Source organism: Athene cunicularia (assembly GCF_003259725.1).
Source record: "Athene cunicularia isolate RWA chromosome 7 unlocalized genomic scaffold, athCun1 chr7_part1, whole genome shotgun sequence".
Taxonomy (NCBI): Eukaryota; Metazoa; Chordata; class Aves; order Strigiformes; family Strigidae; genus Athene; species Athene cunicularia.
The window spans coordinates 32,577,107-32,597,704 of record NW_020799107.1 but is presented as its reverse complement, the minus strand read 5'-3'; the positions used below and the strand labels follow the sequence as shown (position 1 = coordinate 32,597,704).

General features: G+C 35.7%; 1 protein-coding gene across 1 annotated transcript in view; it reads left to right on the top strand.

Moving 5' to 3' along the window:
• The window catches only part of LRP1B (LDL receptor related protein 1B), a 568,332-nt gene that overhangs the window by 289,360 nt on the left and 258,374 nt on the right, over positions 1-20,598 (top strand). Inside the window, exons 15-20 of the mRNA XM_026852527.1 lie at positions 4,660-4,782; positions 6,380-6,520; positions 10,806-10,931; positions 12,782-12,898; positions 17,411-17,491; positions 18,762-18,929. Coding sequence (XP_026708328.1) covers positions 4,660-4,782; positions 6,380-6,520; positions 10,806-10,931; positions 12,782-12,898; positions 17,411-17,491; positions 18,762-18,929 — 756 coding nt within the window. The remainder of the gene's footprint in view (positions 1-4,659; positions 4,783-6,379; positions 6,521-10,805; positions 10,932-12,781; positions 12,899-17,410; positions 17,492-18,761; positions 18,930-20,598) is intronic.

The window sequence follows — 20,598 nt, the reverse complement described above, 5'->3', positions numbered from 1 at the left end:
TAGCCTTTATATTTGTTACAGACATATATCTGTATGTCAAATGTGTGTACATATACATTTCTCAGTATATAAAAATGACACGTTTATATGAATATATAAATATACAGTGAATATTCTCTCTATATATACTGGCTAAATATTTTGCATAGATTTATCTTAGAGGTTTTATATACCATACTTCTTTTTTCTTTTTTTTCTTCTGTCTAGTCTTATCAGTTTATTTTCCATCCAGCAAAAAACAACTGGTGATTTACAAGCAGAAACGATAGTTTAGTTTTCAAAATGATGCTAAAGTATCAAATAGGAAGTGCATATGCATATAGGCAAAATATTTGGCATGTAATATCTGCATGTATAGGGGGCTTTATGTTCCATGTTAAAATTTACTATATTTGAAGACTTGGGTATGTAAATATTCTTTGGAGAAAAGAAGGACTTATCCTCTATCTAAAAGTACATATTTTAGTTTGTTTTTCCTTGGGGAAAAAAACTTTTTATAATATCACCCGTAGCCATCTGAGGCCCTACTGAAAAGCTTAGTGATTTTCTTCACAACAGGTTAATATGAAGTCCATCCTTCCCTGCTGAACAGCATTTTCATATGTCCAGCTAGGCTTTCTTAGGGAAAGCCATTGAGATTAATACTTGATTATGGAGTGCTGAGGTCCAGGCAGCCAACTTCTAATTGGTTTTATGAGTATAGAGACAATGCTGGAAGTTCCTCCTTTCTGATATTTTAACACCTACATTTTTAATACCTAAACCAAACCACAGTATGTGTAGTACTGTGCTATGGCAAGGTCACTGTAGCTGTGTCTCTTATCACAGATACTTCTCAGGGACTCTCTTACTTCCAGAGCCATGTAAAAACATGGTTTGTTTGGCTTTTTGTTGGGTTTAGGGTTTTTTTAAAGACAAAATCTGCCCCCAGATTTACCCTCAAGTTTGCCAGGATACTTTGAACTGTGTCTGTTAAGCAGGCTGAGGGTAATTTGCTTCAAATACTGACTACTTCTGCTTTATTCGGTACTAAGAAAGTTGCTTTGTTTTTAGAAAAAAAAGGGAAATTTAAAAATGAGTAGCATTGCTGTTAGCTTCCAAATAAGCTAACACCAGATATAGAGGACTAAAATATTACCTCACAGACATTTTTAGCTGAATGAGCTTAAATCTTGAGAAAGAGAATTTGACTTATTAATGTATTCTTTGCTTGAAATTGCAATTGGAATTTTGTAAGCTAACTGAAGCCTTTAGGATCTTCCCTTTTTGTCATCCTTAGTGATGTTGATCTTGTATTGTTCCCAAAGGAGCTTAGACAGTTATTTTAAAGAAAGTGATGCTAATTTTTTTCCCCTTCTTTTTTTTTTTTTTTTTTGGTGTATTTCTTCTAAAAGAGCAATATCAAGACTGAGTTGTGGTACGGAGAAAACCATAGTAGCTCATTTTATGGTATGAATTATATTTTACAGCTTATGCGCACGTACCTTAGAAACATTTGGCTCTGATATTTTGAGGTTACTATTTGGATGCTGCTGTTGTTGTCACTGTCTGCACAAGAGAAACCATGTCAATTCATTTTGGCATAGTTGAATTGAGACTGGCATTTTTATTAGGAGGTCTTTTACAGGATACTTGACTGTGCCAATCCCGCTTTGCTTAGTACTATGGGTAACGACATAAAGCTTCTTTTGCTATATCCTTAAGAAGAGTTATTTTTTGCTGTCTTTATATGTCATGAGGTGTGATCCTCTTGCAGAAGAATGGGTTTTCTTCTTGATTTCAGAGATTAAAATTCATCTTACTTTCTTAGGCAGTCTTTGGGTCTCTCTGTATCAGGAATACCTTAAAAAAACAGGGAGCTGTGGGGCGAATCATAGTAATCATGGGCATTAGATCTACACTCAGCATATCAACCTGCCAATGCCTGTGGGTATTTCCACTGCTATGAAAGGGGGTATTGCAACTCGTGTGTAAGTCCATTTACAGGAGGTAAAATAGCCTCTTTTTCAATCAGTTGATATTTTGACTCCAAATTGCAAAGACGAGCTGCTTGAGCCCCAGGCTGTTGCTCTTCGTATGTGTAGTATCATCCTAAAAGTAGGCTTACACAACTTTAGCTGTACTTGAGGTTAGGTTTGTGGGAAGCTACATAGAAGTACAATAATTGCTAAGCAGCAATTAATATTTCAGTGAATCATTTAAATTAGAAGATTAAACAATCATATTGTTCTTTTTTTTTTTCTTTTTTGAGAATGATGACTGAGATGCAAGTACATTGTTGATATAGCTCTGACCTAATTTTTTAGCAAATTAAAATGGAATCAGCCTAATTGAATCATATGGAAGTGGCAGGGCGGCAACTGTTTTTAAAAGCTGGCAAAACATGAAAAATATAATAATAGTTTTGAAAGTAGGGGGTTTTGGGGAAGTATTTTAACAACATCCATATGAAATAGCTGTTACAAACAGCAGACGAGGAAATTTAATTTCATAAATACTTGTTAGCTAAATGAGTTCCACAGCTTACTCAATAAAGAGTGTTTATTATCTTGCATTTCAGGAGACAATTTAGCCTAGGAGTCTCTTCAAGACTGATGGGACTGAAAGTTGCCTTGCACCTTCAGGTTGAAGATATCCTTGATGCTCATTTTATCGACCTTTTTATCTAAGATCGTGTTTCTTTAACTCTTGGTACTTGTATTTTCCTTGTCATCCTCTTTTATCACTTCCTTAGCAAGTAACCTACTGTGCTGTAGTTTGTCATCCCAACTATGAGGTTAAGTAGGAACTTTTCATCTTCAAGAGAGACCAGTTGACTTTGATCTTGTGTTTTAATTTTGGCTTTAATTCTTTTAAGCTTGTATTGGGCTTCAGGATCACCATGGGTTCTCAAAGTATTTTCTATATTTGTCTTGAGTATCCTTTTGTTCTTTTTTTAGTGATCTGGCAGTCATATACATTCTTTAATTAAATCGCTGCATATTTCCTTGACTTGTGCTCTATACTTTTGGATTCACTTTTGAAGACTATAGTTTTTGTTTGTTTTGGCAGCTTCTTCTGTCTTCTTAAATCTCTGTGTTACTGACATTCTTTGGTTTGTATAATGGGTGGCCCTGTAAAGATGTGGACAGTTTCTGAGGTGGTGTCCCAGAGGTTTTCCAAGATATAGATGCAAATACATCCCTTACTCTTTTAATGTTTTGTTGATATTATTTGGGTTTTGGTGAGCACAGATATAATAATGGAGTTTATTTTTGTACAGAGTTTTAGGTCATTGTCTAAAACATAAAGTCAAGATCCAGTTAAGTATTTTTAAATGCCCAGTCTAAGTTGGAACTGCTCCATCTAAAATCCAACCCTTGCATTTCATAGAGACCTCCTGTTTTCCCCATTTATACAGCGATGCTCTTGCTTCCCACCCTGCCCACTGAAAGTACAAATACCGCAGCAGCTTTCCCCAGAATTCTCTATTATTTATTTTACACAAATTTATTTGAAAGTTCACTGGGGTTTCAGTGGGCTGTACACACATTTGCTTCTAAGAAATTATGTTGGCTGATTCAGAAAAAAAAGTCTAGGAATAATTATGGAATGCTCAAGGTCTATATTGAGGTACCTCTTACAAATTGAAAATTTTCAAAATCTTGAATTATTTGCTGGTTACCTGATGATCATATGATAATTCGAAAACATTTCCCTGCTCATGCAGGTATGGCTCTGCAGTGTTCGCTGCTAACTCGGTGAGAACTTTATGTTATATTATCTTTGTAAATGAGAAGTGGTAGTGCTTTGAGGAGAGGGAACTGTGAGGTGTTTGTTTTAACCCAGGAGGTTGATGAATGTTTTGTACACCTGTGAAGGAGAATCAGTGGAAGTAACACCTGCTTTTAACTGGGATGGGAAGGTGAAAAAAAGGAGTTCTAATTTAAAGTTTCGCAGACATGAAGTTTCATAGCTTGCCTGATCATAGTCAGTTGTCACTAACACTTGAAATTTATAGAGCTTTGATTGTGAGAAGTTGAATGTCCTCAACAGTGCATATCTAAGCAATTAGGTCATGACTAAGTGACACAAACAGAAATTATAACATGTGCTTCAATGGGCTTTGGCCTTAAGTCTTCTTGACTAAGGAATGAGGTGGTAAGGATGCAGCAGTCCTGGGTAGATAATTAAAATACCTAACAGCTGCTAGTATTTTCATACGAGAAGTGTACAGCTTTTGGGAAGGAACAATAACACAGAAGAAGGCAGAGAAATAGCAGGTGGTTTCGACAAGAGTAATGGAATATCCGCTTTGTATTCTATCTGCCATAGATCTCACCGTACTTCTAATTTTTGTTTCCTTTCTATTTTCTTTGTACCCTCATAAAAAAAGGGAGTAAGAATGTTGTAAGCTGATGGTGTAGTTATTAATTTATTTTTTCTTACAGGTTATTGCAACCTGTAAATAAAATTACTTAAATACTATAACCTGTAGTAACTAATCTCTGAGAATGTGTCCCTAAAATAAAAGGAAAATAATAGTAAAAATTTCATCATGTGCTTGTATTCTAAAAAAAAAAAAAAAAAAAAAAATTCTAGTTCTAGCAGTATTCTAAAAAAAAATATTCTAGTTCTAGCATGGCTGTTAGTTTTAAAGTTGCTTTTCTATTTTGACAGGTGATAATGCATGTCGTGTTAATAACGGAGGCTGCAGCACTCTTTGTTTAGCCATTCCTGGAGGCAGAGTTTGTGCCTGTGCTGATAATCAACTTTTGGAGGAAAACAGTACAACCTGCATGAGTAAGATTTTTAAAGAATACTTGAGCTGATACTGCTGTTAAGGGATCAAGTCAAGTCTGAAAATAAAACAAAGTGTGGTATCCTAGAGGGGTTTTTGTGCTCCTATAAGACAAAGAAATATTCCTTGTATAAAGATTATAATTGAAGACAGCTTAATAATAAAGATTCTTTTAAAAAAAAGATAAAATATTAAGTACACCTACTTGAGGATAAAATGCATTGGAAAATATTTCAGAATGTCTGATTTGATAAAGCAGTTAAATATTTCACTGACATCTTTTAAAGAATATCACAAATTCCAGAAGTTAATCTATATAATTATTATATTAAATCTATATAAACTGGTTTCAGATTATGGACTATGTATCTTAATTTGAAATCTGGTATAAAAATGTTCATGCTGAAACTGTTTATAAAACATATCAAGCAGATACATTTCTTTATACACAGACTGTGCAAATCTCGCTTTCTTATTTTTGCATCCCTTGGATATCTTTATTGAAAAAACAAAAATTGAGTTAATGATATAATGTGACCTTTCAATTAAAAATGATAATTCATCTGAAAATACAGATAATTTTTAAAAATGTTTAGACCTGATATTTGTAACTTACTCAAAATTCTTTCTTTTTTTTTTTTTTTTTAAATTTTGTTGATCTATTTCTTGAAGTGTAGTGTGTAAGCCTTGCATAGGTCTCCAGCAATAAGCCTAGTAGAAATGAGTAAAGAATAAGGATTGTTTCATAACGTGATGAACATTATTGAGCTTGCAATTACCTTGAATTTGACCCAAATGCATGGCTAGCAGAGCCATCACTGTTGCTAAAGAAAACTATTTTTCTTTTTAGCAGAAAATACTGGAAGGTGGACTTCTCACTGGTAAGATGGAATGTAAGCATTAGGAAGAGAGATTAGACACTTTCAGATTGGAATGAAGCAGGTTTCCTGCTTTTTCCCCAACTCACTTCATTGCCCGCCTCTTTCCAAGGACTTTGGTGTTCCTCATAGGGTCATAGAGTGATGTGTGGTATTTACACATTAAGCATTCTGAACCTTATGTTGAGAAACGTATCTGTCTGGATTTATCAATAAGCCTGTAGCTTGCTACTTAATTCTACCTCAGCAGAATTTTATCCTTTCTTCTTTGCTGAGTCTGTACCAGTGCATAATGCAGGTGTTTGAGTTGTTGCTTGGATACAAGAAGCAGCTTTTCAGTAATCATTTTCTAGCCCTTTAACGTGCACCAGAATTTGGTCTGTGTCTGTAAGAATATTTTCTTTTCATTGTTGATGAGGCATTGCAATATTTTAAACTGATATTTTTATGCTATCATCTAAGCACCAATTTAAAAAACAGTTTGAGTGCCATTCTGTTCTGAGTTCCTCCATCTATTAAAAATACATTACCGCAACCATACACTCAGATAGGCATGCTGCTACAGGCTTCAGGTGGAATTACCTCAAATGTGCAAAGTGTACTAAAAAAATGTTCTGAAGAGTGGCAACAGGAATTTTTATCTATTTATGCTGAGGTAATATTGCATTCTGTACGTATCAAGCTGATAAAATAGATGTGCTTCTTGTATATTTTTTCCTAGTTAAACATGGAGAAGTGCTACCACAGTTGTGCAAAGCTGAACAGTTTCAGTGTAACAATAAGCGCTGTATCCAGGATCGCTGGCGCTGTGATGGGGATGATGACTGTTTGGATGGCAGTGATGAGCATTCTGAAATTTGCTGTATGTATGCTTTTACTTTTTTAACCCGTAATTCCTACTTCATTTTAAAAACTGGAAACAAAATAATCGAAGTCTGAGGGGAAGCAAACAAAAATGATAATCGTGTAAATCTTTCATTTTCTTTTCCTGCATATTATAATAGTAGACCTTTCAAATGCTGGTTGTGTACTCGTTTTGTAGCATAGTACAAGAGCAGTCATCTTTTGGTTTTGACATTGTCATTTCTGATTATTTAAATGTTGGGGGGTTTTGCTTTGTTTCTCACTTTGCAGTTTTTTTACGTGGGTTGCAGTATAGTTCAAGTTGGAAGGGGCTGCAGGATATCTCTAACTCAACCTTCACAAAGCAGCGCCAGCCTCACCTCAACCTCTAGGAAAGGGATGGAGCAATTAGTCCTGATAACCATTTCCAAGGACACAAAGGACAAGGGAGTGTTTGGGAGCAGTCAGCATGGGTTTATGAAGGGGAACTTGTGCTTGGCCAACCTCGTAGTCTTCTAAAGTGATGTGACTAGCTTGGTGGATGATGGAAAAGCGGTGGATATTGCTTACCTGAAGTATAGTAAGGCTTTTGACACTGCCTGACATAACACCCTCATGAACAAGCTGACAAAGGATGCGTTAGGCATATGGACAGTGAGGTAGATTAGGAACTGAGTGGCCAGGCCTCGGGGCTTGTGGTAAGTGTCCGAATGTCCAGTGGGAGCTAAATCAGCAGCAGTGTACCCCAGGGGTTAGTGCTGGGGCCAGTAACCTCTTCATCGGTGACTTGGGCAGAGTGCATGCTCGGCAAGTTTGCAGGTGGTACAAAGCTGGGAAGAGTGGCTCGTGCACCAGATGAGCGTGCTGCCCTTCAGAGGGAACTTGGCAGGCTGGAGAATGAAATGGAGAGGAATAAGGTGACATTCCACAAGGAGAAATGCATCTGAGGAGAAATAACTCCAGGCATCAGTATGTGCTGGGTGACATACAGCTAGAAAGCAGTTTTGCAGAATTGTGGGATCCTGGTGAGCAACAAACTGACCTTTAGCCAGCAATGCACCTCATGGCAGTGAAGGCCAGGAGCATCCTGGGCTCCTTTAGGAAGAGTATCACCATCAGGTTGAGGGAGGGGATCCTTCCCCTCTACTCATCCTTGATGAGTTCATGTCTGGAGGACTGTGTCTCGTTCTAAGCTCCCCAGTTTGAGAAAGATGGGCATTTACTGGAGCAAGTCCAGGAAGGCATCACTAAGATGATTAAGGGACTGGCACATCTGTCCCAGAAGTTGAGAGAGCTGGGGTGGTTCAGTCTGGGGCGAAGGGAAGGCTCGGGAGGGATCTTACCAATGTGTATAAACCTGATGGGAGGGAATGAAGAAGAGGGAGCCAGGCTCTTCTTAGTAGTGACCACTGGCAGGACAAGAGGTAATGGACACAAACTGAAAAGCATGAAATTTTACCTGAACAGAAGAATACATTTTTTTCACTGTGAGCATAGCTGGACACTGGAATAGGTTGCCCAGAGTGGTTATGGAGTTTTGATCTATGGACATACTCAAAATTTATATGGACAGAGTCCTGGGAAACCTGCTCTACATGGCCCTGCATGACCAGGGTATTAGACCAGGTGATGTGTACAAGATCGTTCCAAGCATAAACATTTTTGTGATTCTGTAATGTATTTCTTAAAAAAACCCAAAAAACAACAACAAAAAAAAACAAACAAACAAAAAAAACAAAAAAAAAAACCAAAAAAACAAACAAACCACCACAAAACCCCCCACCAAAAAACCCAAACCAAAAACAAAATAAACACCCCCCACACCCCACTTCCAGTTTTAAATTAGATGTATTTTGTCTTTAAAAACACAGTTTTACTAGATCTGTATTTTTCTGCTGTAGAGGAGTCCCACTGTTGAAATGAAAAATAATAGAAAACTTACCAATTATATATCTGTGTCATACCTGGAAGACTCTTAGATAGCCTGCTATAAAATTAGAGTTCCAACAGTGAAAATTCCTTTCCTTACTCAGTTTGTCACAATGCTTCCTATTTCTATCATTAGATTGTTTTTTCTAAACCAAATTTCCTTTACTGAATTGAAAATATGTTATTTTTTTCCATATCAAACGTAGGCATGAAGAACTGATACACTCTTCTACTGTGCAGCGCTGTTCTACGTGTCTGAAAGCTCTTATCATAGTCTCTCATTCTTATCTCTCTTAGACAAAACAACTCTAATCTGTTCTCTTTTTTCCCCGGTAGATTATAGGGGATTTTTAGATTTCACTGCTCTTTTCTGAACTTTGCCAAGTGATCCTGGGGGTTGGATGCCCAAAACTGGATGGATGTACCTCTGCTGAGGCTTTTGCAAAGCTGGTTAGGTTAAGGGAATCTGTTTGGGAGGGTTGATAGTCCTGTATGTACAGCCTTGGGTAAATCTTGCCTGCTTCACTCTGGCCTGATGTTGCTGATACATACTGAGCTTGTGATCCTCTGTAATGCCTCAGTCCTCTTCTGTATGGCTGTTACATAGCCAGTTGCATTTTTTTTCCTGCTTTCATGTATTTTGATAGCTCCATGTCGTAGTCATGACTGATTTCAGTCCTAATTCTTTTCAAAACATTTCTCCAATTCCGCATTGTAGGGTTTATTAACATTAAATTTTAATACCAGGAGTTCTTACACTTAAATAAGGAGCTCAACTAATAGACAGTAAGAAGGAAAACCTTCTGGCAGAGTTGGCTTGATTCTCATTTAAATTAGTGTAACGTAGACCATTTCATTGATCAAAGCTTGCAATTCTCAGAGGATTTATACAGATATCAATGAAACCATAATCTAGTCCCAAATCTCTGTGATACATAGTTTAGGTGGCCAGTATAACAACATTAATCTCTTTTCAGCAGTTGCTATAGTAACTTCAATAGTTCTTTTTTAGTAAGTCTGAAATATTTGCAATTATGAATAGAATACACACATGTTAGTAAATGTATATGAGCAAAAGCTTAACTACTATTTAAAACATTATCTATGTCTAGTATTAAAGTCATATTTTGAAAAAAAAATATTCAATTTTTAATGTTATTACATGGATGATAACAATTTTGTTCCCCAGTCACATTGCAAGTTAGGTTGCTTCATCAGCATTATGAGACTCGGAATACCTTTCTGCTCAGAATATTAATTCATCTTTACCGCCAGTGTTCTTGCACCCTCCACACAAAACACTCATGAAGGGTTCATCTGCTATTGATATCACAGCCGCTCTGTGTTGTTTTCAATAGGAAGAATTGGATAGAAAGGTCAAAGATAAGAGGTACTGAAATGTCAAGGATAAGCCTGCAAGACATCTTTTCATTTTAAATGCACTTTGTTTCCAGATATATGTTAAACTTTAGAAAAGAGACTGGATGGCTGAGTAGGTGAAAATAACTTGAGATTATTCTTAACCCAGCGTTTGAAACTGTGTATAGTTTACTGCTCTTGTGTAGATCAAGAATAAGAATATCTGATAATGATAGATCTTGTTATTAGCATAAAAGAAGCAGAAAGTATATACTTACTGCACCTGCAAATGCAGGCCACTGCTATTTACATAACTTGTGTTGTTCAGTCTTCACCCTTTCCCTGATACTTGGTAGCTAGAAAAAAAACGTGTTTGTGAGATATTTTATTCACTTCTGAATACCAGATTTTTTTGTCAGTTTTACACCATGTTGGATATTTCACTTTTTGACACCTACAATTTCACGGTAAGTAAACAGCAGATCTATATGTGGCCATTGACAGTAATGTGCATATTTGAGAATCATTTTATAACCTGCCCAAATCCTTGCTCACTGTAGTATAATATCTTGGATATGCATTTAGCAACTTGCATCTGTTCCCTTTGGTGTTTCTTTTGTTTCCATGCACCTCAGGTTGCAAACTTCATCACGTTGATAAGATGTGATCGAGGACATCTTTCTTTAAGGAAATATCAGCAGTGAAAAATGCTGCTACATTTTATCACTTAGTAGCTAATAGGAGAGTATCTCCATATTGACAGTAGTATGACAGGGGAATCTTTACTCTGTAGTGTTTAGTTTATGTTGAAGTACTGCAATATTTTTTAATTGACTCGTTTGCCAAACAGGTTTTTTTAATATCATGATGATTGATTGTATATACAGGATAACCATACTAACTACATCACCAGGGAATACTATTTAATGTATTATTTTCAGCTGGTTTTCCTTGATTGTTTTCTTAAGAAAAAAACTTATTTTTTTTCTTTTTTCTTTTTTTTTTTTTCTCCCCAGTCAATCATAGTTGTCCTGATGATCAGTTTAAGTGCCAAAATAATCGCTGCATTCCCAAGAGGTGGCTTTGTGATGGAGCTAACGACTGTGGTAATAATGAAGATGAATCAAATAAAACCTGTGCAGGTAAAAATTTTACTTGGTTGTGCATATAAGTCCTCTAACTCCAGTTCCATAAACAGATCAAGACTGCTCCGGACTGAACTGAACTAGTAATCTGATCATGGACTTTTAAAATTAATTCAGATTTTGATGCCACTAAGGCTGGAATACAAATTATATTTTACTTAATCCTTATGCTTGACTGTGCTTTCCAAAGTAATTCAGCACTTAATCTATCCATATGGGTTCACTGTCAAAGCACTGCTTAGGTACAGACTTGTCCTGCTAAATCTTTTTTGGCAGTTCCAATTTTGTTTGTTAACATGGTGTGATGAGTGCCATGTCACTAGTGAATTTTATTTTATGCTGACAAAAGCATAATTAGTTAATTCACTTTCCCTTTGGTACCTTGAAATTGTTTTCATTTGTAAGTTATTAACTCTGTAGTGGATACATGAAGATGGTTTGCTGATTCCACTGCAGTAACTCAAGGAGTTCCAAATCTGTCCTTTGCTTGTAGGGAAGTGATGTTTAGTGCTTGTCCGTAGAGTGCACTAAGCATTCATTAAATATCTGATATACAAAATAACAGGCATCACTAAGCTGATGACTGTTATAAACTGAAAAGCAGCGATAGACAGCATACAGTGTGTATTAAAATATTCCCTGAACTAATTTTTCTTCGTTTAATTTTGCATATGTATAATAACCGGTTGTGGTTGTTACTCCTGGAGTTTGGCTACAAGCACTCTAGCCCAAATTCAGACCTATAGTGTCTACCGTATTATCGTGGGTTGTAATACATCTTGGTATCTTTTGATATTCAACTGTTTGCCTGTAGGTACGAGTCTGATTTGAAGACCATATGTTTCATCCCTATGTCAGTTGGCTATGGGTTGAATTTTGAATTCTTGTTTTCCCTTTTGTTCCTGCAGTGGCAAACACTATTCATGCTTAAAAAAATACTTATTTGAAATATTTTAAACTTATATTCTTCTATTATATTTTTGGCTATTTCTATGAAAAATAGGCAAGATGCTAATTGAGAATACCAAATGAAGAAATATTCATTTGATTGTTGGGGTTTCCAATGTATCAGTCTTTAAGTGTGGAAACATATATAGATGAACTCTAGAAGCTTAAATTTGGAATAAAAATCTGTGTCGCTATCACTGGCACTGTACTTATGGGCGGACATTGTGAATAAACAAAATTATAAAGTCAGTTTTATGTGTTAGATTTTTACTGAAGTTTTACTGTTCATCAGCTTTCAAAGTAATTAATGCAGTTATGTAGATTGATTTCTTTTGGTTAACTTTATTTCTTCAGAAGGCAGACGTACGTTATTTCCTTTAACGGAGCATTACAGTTGCATATTTGCAGAGGCAAAGGTTCTGAGAACACTGAGGCCAGGCATATCGTGTGCATGCTGTATTACCATTTCCCTCTGTAAATATGAATGTCACTAGATCATTGTTTATGATATGAAATACAATCAGAATATTAACAAATTGTAAGTCAGACATTTTTATGCCCAGATTTTTGTTTACTTCAACTCTAGCTCTGCTATTTTATCAAAGATTAATGCTCTTCTACCACCTAGTTTCGTATAATTCCATATAAAACTTTTTGTCCTCATACACTGAAGAAATCACTAAGAATTCTACGTAACAGAGGTAGAACACAGTCCTGCAGCTGACCTCAATTTTCTCTGAAATCAAAGGAGGTGACTGATGTTTGGTCATATCAAGTAAAATGTGCAGAGGCCAGGAGACGCCCTCCAGACTTGCACCTTCTGCATACAGACATGCACCAAGAGACCTAACAGATTTAGTCCATTTCCCTTGCATTTTTGGAGTGTTTTGTCTTGACAGCAAGAACGTGTCAGGTTGACCAGTTTCCTTGTGGCAATGGACGCTGTATTCCGACATCGTGGCTGTGTGACAGGGAAGATGACTGTGGAGATGAAACTGATGAAATGACATCCTGTGGTAAGTAAAGTTTCTTTTTTGGGGAAAAAAAGTCAAATTATTCTATAAAAAATTTAAACATGTAAGGATCTCTCTTCACTTGAACAGACAGATAGAAAAAGTATGAGGGGCCTTTTCTTTTTTTTTATAAGAACTGATAATATTCGTTCTGAAATGGCAAATATAATTTCTTTGATTAATAAATAAACCTAAAGCAAAGGCTTCTTTTGCTATTAATGAGTTTTTAACTAAAATATTAAATGTGCAGATCAATCAATACTTTCCTAATTTACAGCCCATTATCATACGCTGTCACCCTCAAAAATTGATCTTTTTCTCGACCGCATACCTCTTCAAATGGGCCCCCTCAGCAAATTCTAGTTGTCAATAAAACCAGATTTTGATGTTGCAATTTGCAGAAAAAATTAAGTCTTGCTTGGTTATATCATGAGAGAGTTTCAGCAGCTTTACTGATTGCTGCTTTACCGAGATACTGCAAAGAGAGGTGCACTCTCCCTAATCAGCTGCTTCCAAGCAATTAAGGTGTTTATGTCAGCATGACTGCCTTCATCTGTTTGGCAGGTCACAGGTAACCGCTATGAGTCTGAGTGCAAAAGGGTCAATGAGCTGTCTAGAAAATATTGTATCAGGGTGTTCCCTGTTTACAAGGTAATATTTGTGATGATATTTGACTTACTAATATGAGTTAGTAAGTGTCACAATATAATAGGATGTGTTTCTGAAATGAGTTTTCAAGAAAGAACACTGACGGTTTTAATACCATCAACCACATAAACATGAAGTGACAGGTTGTGCACAAAAAAAAAAAAAAAAAAATCTAAAGTCCACTTGTTAGGATACTTAATAGTTAGACCTGTATTTTTCTCTGATATAGCTGACATTCTAACTTGATTCACTGTTACAAAATCATACTGTTTCTTAATCCAAATCAACTATGAAAGCGATGTAGTTGATAAAATATTAACTCTTTGTTGATTTTTTTGAAAAGCTTGTGCTGTAAACTTTTTCAGTAGAGTTATGAGTTCTAGTACTGATGACAGTTGTGCGAAAATCTCAATACCTGTGAAGCACTTGCAGCAGAGAGTAAGAAAAGAATGGAAAATAAATTCATAAATGACAGCCGTAGGCTGACATCATGATGCCCTGTGTTCCATAAACATAAATCTCCAGGACCTCCATTACCAGAAAATCTTTCGTAGGCAACATGTAGGATCCAATCACTGAATTCTGTTCATCTGTAATCCCTTAAATTTGTTTAGGTTTGAATTATTCATGACTGGCAACCAGCTAGTACTCATTAGTTGAGTTTACCTTGTTACTTATCCATATGTAATTCACAGCATCTCCTTCTATGACTGCATTCAAGATTTTTCAGGATTTTTACATATAAATACTTGTTATGCTTCCTGGAAATATTGACTTGCTTTCTCTTATTACTTGTTCCTTTTTCTTCTTTCAATAGTGATAAAGTTAATTTTATATTTACAATAATTGGTATCTGATCAGTTGATTTCAAAACAGGTGACATATTTCATACAATCTAAATAAAAATAAAATCATTATGTGAGTAAAAATTAGAATATTACTAAGGTAGGCTTGTAACTGTTATGCTTCAAATCTGTTGTGTCCGGAGGTAGAATAGGTGATCCCAGTGGTCTCATTGTATTTTGCAGTCTCTAAAATGGTAACATTCTGTGTAATGGTACAGAACTATAATAGTTTATCTGACTTGCTGTACCCTGTGTTCTCAGACACTTTATCGATACCTAGATGTTAATGTCCTCTTTGTAATTTCTTCCCGTGTGTTTTGTTTGGTATCCTGTCAGCTGATCTGGAATATTTATTCAGATGATTTAATCAGCATTTATTTCACCTGCTGTTTTTCAGTTTGGCCAAACTTCACATGTGTTTGATGTTTTAGAATCTTGTTTCTTTATCCTCGAGCGCTGTGCTTGTGCAAATGTGTCAAATATTTCATTTTTCATTCTGCCTTGTAATTTGATGCCTTATAATTTGATGGGAATGCTAATGGCATTTATTTAGCTATTCTGCTTAGTGATGTATATGTTCTTCTATGAAGCAGTTTAAAATTATTCTTATATTTGCAAGTGTTTATATTGAAAGTAAAATAATGGTTTTCTTTTTGTTACTGTCACAAATCATTGATTTTTTTTTTTTAAGTGCATAGTCATCAGCTATGAATATTTTTTGTCTCCTATTGATTCAATACCTTAAGCATACCGATATTGACAGATAGTTGGATTGAGCCAGTATCATAATGCATACACTTTTTCTTAAGATACCACCAGATTTATCAAGAAGCTTGACATTCCTGAAGAAAATTTGGAAAGAGACTCTCCTTATTTTCCTACTGCTTTCATAAAGGAAACAAAACTTGTGGTCATTTTTTGTGTCCATTTAATCAGTTCCTTGTCAGAAGTATCAAAGAGCCGGAGCTTTCACAAGGCAGCTGGGTGGCAGAGAGACAGGAGTTTGTCTACACTGGAGAGACTTCAATATGAGCTCAGGAGGCCCTTTACTTGCTTTCCCTGTCTGTAGGGCAGTCAGCACAGGGATGGCTGAGAATCAGCTACAGGATGTGCATCCCTTTGCTATGGAATCTCTGTCTATACAGGTCTTGGGTAGACAGAAGAATGTAAAGAAAATAGTCATGAAGGCATTCATGTATGGAAAATTACATTGAATATATGAGTTAAATTTGTGGAAAAAGTATTGAACAGCTACAAAGCAAGTCTAAAATTGCTTTCAGCTTTGCTTGGAGCACATAAGGCATATATTGGAGCTAAGTACCATCATAGTTGCCCAACTCCATTACTTGTCTCAGAACAGATTTTTGTTGAAACTGTAGTGTGTTCCCCCAAGAAAAACAGCTTTTTTTCTTATTAACAAAAAACCCCACAAATTTCAAGGAGAAATTGACAAAGTGTTGTCATCAGTGTTAGCTTTTCTTCCCACCCTTTTCTGTGTTGAAGCAGAATAATCACTTCAGTCTTACAATGTTCTTGGTAATCTCTAAATTTTTACTATTAATGCAGCTGGCTTGGTGCTTCATGTGTGACTTTTTTTTTTTAAGTCAGAACTTTCCCTGAGCTTCTGTTTTTTTTAAAAAAAAAACAACAAAGACTTGTGAATTAACTTTAAAATACTTTCTGCACCAGAGGCATCAAGAGACAGCAAACCCAAGTCAGAAATTTATTGACTTCAATGACTATTTCAATTCTTCTCCTAAAGAAATTTTACATTTATGTGACATGCTTTAAAAGATTAGAAAAACTCTTCTATACTAATTACCTGGCCTAATTATAAAAATGTTTGTGAAGTCTGGCTTTGTCTCAGTTGTAACAACACTAGAGGAACCCACTGTAGCTAGAGTAGCCTAATGAGGAATACACTTGAAGATTTGTCCTAATCTTTCTTAGGCAGTTTTGGTGTGGCTGACAGGACTGTACACCATTCTGGACAGCACTTTCTGTTGCATTTAAGATGTACTGTGTAGGAACTTCCAACCTGAAATCCTTCTGTGATGGGCAAACTTGCCTTTAAGTAGCTGTTCAGGTAGATTGTTCACGTTGTCATCCTTGGTTTGCATTAGGTGTCACTTGCTGAGAAGTCTTATTCTCTTGCTGGTCTGTAAAGAGAATTTGGGCTCCTCTTTATTCCTTTTGAATCAAGTTAGGCTTTCAGATTGTTTCCTACAAATTGTCAGGTTTTGTAAAGCAGATCTTGTATTTTCCAAACCAGATGGGTTCAAGCACTTTTTAACGTGTTCGTGATACGAATGCACATACCTAGCAGTGTCATTGCTTTTAGAAGAGCAAGAAGTCTGAAAAAAATCCAAGTTGTTCTGTGCAGAAGCATGTTAGACAATTATAAAAGCAAATCTCTTTGTGTAATATAGATGAGTGTCTATGAATGATATTGTCTCAGTTTTCTACTGCTTTTACTGGAACGCTTGGAAGAAATTATTGTAAATACTGACTTTCATTTTGGATTTTATTATGTCAGTGTACACTAACTTTATTTCTTGATTGTTCTTTTGCTTGCTACTTAACCTTCTCATTTTATAGTCTTCCATTTCCTATCTTCTACTGGCAGTACTATTGCACTTGGAGAACTTTTTTATATAGATAAACACATATGGTTTGTATCCGTCATCAAACTATAACGTAGTCGTAAGCATTAGTGTGCTTAGTGGCAAAGACAGCCCTGGTCTGATGGGACTGTAGGACCATGTTATATGACACAGCATGATGCATTTCAGTGGTCCATGTTGAGGAAGGATAGGGTTTGGACTAGTATTTACAGTTAAAAGCCTTTTTATCCTCCCTTTTTGGTGTCTCACCTTTTTCTTATCTCCAGATTAAGTATCTGGCAGGTGCAAATATTTGATATAACACACTTATGTAATTTATGTGTATAGGAAGGTGGAAGAATATTACTAAAGAGGACATAGATTAAATAGTTTTTATTTCTTTTTGAATACCTTCACAGAATTTCCAACGTGTGAGCCACTAACTCAATTTATATGCAAAAATGGAAGATGCATTAGCAGCAAATGGCTCTGTGATTCAGGCAAGTATCAAGTGTTCTATATCATAAATGAATATAGTAGATACTGCATAAATATTGCTTTGATACTCACTCTGAGACTGATGTTGCCAGTTTTGCTTGTAAGTGGTTGGAAAATAAATACAGTATTCTTAAATTACTGACCTGACCTAGAAAGCAGCAATATTGAAGCTTCATATAAGGAATGATGCAGGGATATGATAATAGTTACAAATAGTACATTTGGTAGAATGAAGTGTGATGATTAAAAGAAAGAAAAAAAGGAAACTGAGCTCTTGCTTATGAAAGTATTTTCTACTTAAAAATACATATATTTAGTTCCAGTGATTAAAATATCTGATTATTTTGTTGTTTGAGGACGAGTTCAATTTAACAAATTTCCTCAAAAGGGTAAGCTAGGAAAACTTTATAATCTAGTTTGAATGATAACTGTTCAAATGAATCTTCTTTCCGAGCCTGTGATGTGGGAATGATGTCATGCCAGTCCTAATAACATTGGGTTGGTTCTTCATCCACCGTAGTGTTTGATATTACTGGAATTTCATGAGGCTGACAGGTATTCATAGCCATAAATGGACAGATTCCCCGGATTATCACAGTGTGCTTACTGAAATTCTGTGCAAGGAGACCCTTTAGCGTTTACCTAACATATTTATCTTTTCCCTCCCTTGGTGATCACGATCAAATTATGGGAATTGCTTTAAGACTGTTGTAATGACTACAACATTAGAGTAATGAGAAACTACATTCCACCTTTATTGATGTGCTGCCGTCTTTCTCCGCCTTACACTGTTGCAAGTACATGGAAAGAACATTTGTAATACTATTGAAAAGGAATCCTGACATCAGGTTTTCATTTTGGTTTATATGAAGCGCTGTGTGTGTGTGTGCTTAAACTGTCTCATTTAACTCAATGAATCACTGAGGATAAAGTGAAAGCACTGGCTTTAGAAGCCTGAGTAGTTACACACAACTAAAGAAATGAAGAAAATCTACAGCCTTCTCATGTTTGTTGGTGTCCGTGATTGAACAGCTGTGAATAAGTGTCAGAGATGACTCCAAAATGACAGAGCAAATGCCAAGTGCTGTTGGTGAATCAGAGTTAAGGAGTTATTTGTATTCGAAATAATTTTACCTTATGACTGTGAGAAGTAAAGATTTTATTTACTGCATATTATTTTTTTCTCGTGCCTATTTGGAAATGTTTTTTTTTTTTCTCCTCACTTTTTATTTTTTAATCCTTCAAAATAATTTTAAAAATTAATATTTACAGATGATGACTGTGGTGATGGAAGCGATGAACTAAGCTGTATTCACTCATGTTCTGCTGATCAGTTCAGATGTTTTAATGGTAGATGTATCCCAAGTCATTGGGCGTGCGATGGTGACAATGACTGTGGAGATTTCAGTGATGAAACCAAAACAAACTGCAGCAAGGAAGGTTAGCTTTTTTTCCTTCCCACATTTTAATACTTTATACATACAGGAAATACTTTATTATAAATACAGAGGATCTGTCTGCAGTCAGTGGAAAAATAGAAAATGCTTTTAACCTTGGTAAAGGTTGGAATGGAAAATATGTCAAGTGTAATATGATAATACCAAAGTGTATCGTAGAGGGGAGAATGCATTTGAAAACATAATGGGTATTATACTGAGATAAGTTTTGTAGTTTTACTGAATTATGCTAAACGCGATGTTTGTCCTGTTGCAGAGGTGCATGCTGCCTAGATAAAGAGACAGTAAGCGTCAGTCCTTAACTTACTGTTTATATTTTCTGGGTTTCTATGCAGTAATACTCTCATTTTTTTGTGAGCGCCACGTTTTTGGTTTGGGTGGGTTTTTTTTGTTTGTTTTTTTTTGTTTTTGTTTTTTTTTTTTTTTTTCCAATAGTGTTACTGAAGCATAAAAATGTTTTTACAAACTACAGTCCCATTTAAATGCCAGAGATTTTATTTGGGTGGGTACAGAAGGGGAGGATGCTTGTAGCAAAGAGTAAAGAATAACCATATAAGAATGAGAGACTATTTTTTTCCCCCATATTTTTCTGAGTGATTTTTCCACTCGAGTAATTCTACAGTTTATTGCTCCTTTTCATCAGTTTATATTCTAAATCTAGTTGCAGACCTCCTACACATAGATGAATTAGAATAATGTAATGCATGCGTAAAGTCCTTAATTTTTATATATTCACAAAAAGTATATATATGTATCAAAGTAATTGGTCTGGAACTGAAGTCTTTACTATTCATGTCCTCCTCAGAACTTCAACTCCTGCCCTACCTTTTTATACAATACCATGTTATGTTGGGATTTGCACTACTGTCTCTGAAACAGCACTGTTTTTTACACAGTTATTGTCAGGTCATACATCTGTGTCCTGCTCTGCTACGTGATGCGCAATTTCCAGCAACTTGTATTTGCTTTATTATAGAATGTGAGAATAGAGATTATTTAGGAAAACAAAACAAAACAAAAAAAAAGGAACTTAGGGAACTTTTAATAAAATAAACCATAAATATTTATAGACAGTGCTATAAGAATTTATTCAAGTTATGCTTTTTGGTACAAACAGGAATGTGTAAATTTATCATTGCTTCAAAGTATATGTCATTGTCATTAGTATGTTATGAAATACCGGAAGTACTCACAGTGGTAATAGTTTGGGAAAAGAAGGGCATAGATAAAATTGAAAAGGCCATCAGCTAGAAAATATTTAGAGAATTAATCACGTGATGAATAATTAAAATCAAACCATTACTGTGATTTGAAACATTCAAGACTGATTCCATATCTGCACTGAGCTGAAGTTCATTGTGGAATTCAGAAAGGCTACAACTAGTCTGACAGGGCTGTGATGGCACAAGCCAAGCAGGTGTCAGAGCATAGGTGTGACCTTTCATGTTTTCTGAACTAAGAGATGGACCTTGCTGGAAAAAAGATGAGAGTGAAGAGGGATGAGGGAGTGTAGCCTGAGGGTGAGAAGCAGGGCTTACAAAGCACTAGATGAGCTCCATCAGCCTTGATCCTCCTTATATCATCCAAATTCATTCTTGTCTAACAGCTGTGCCAGAAAAAAAAAAAAAAAAAATGGTATTTGCCTTGAGCCT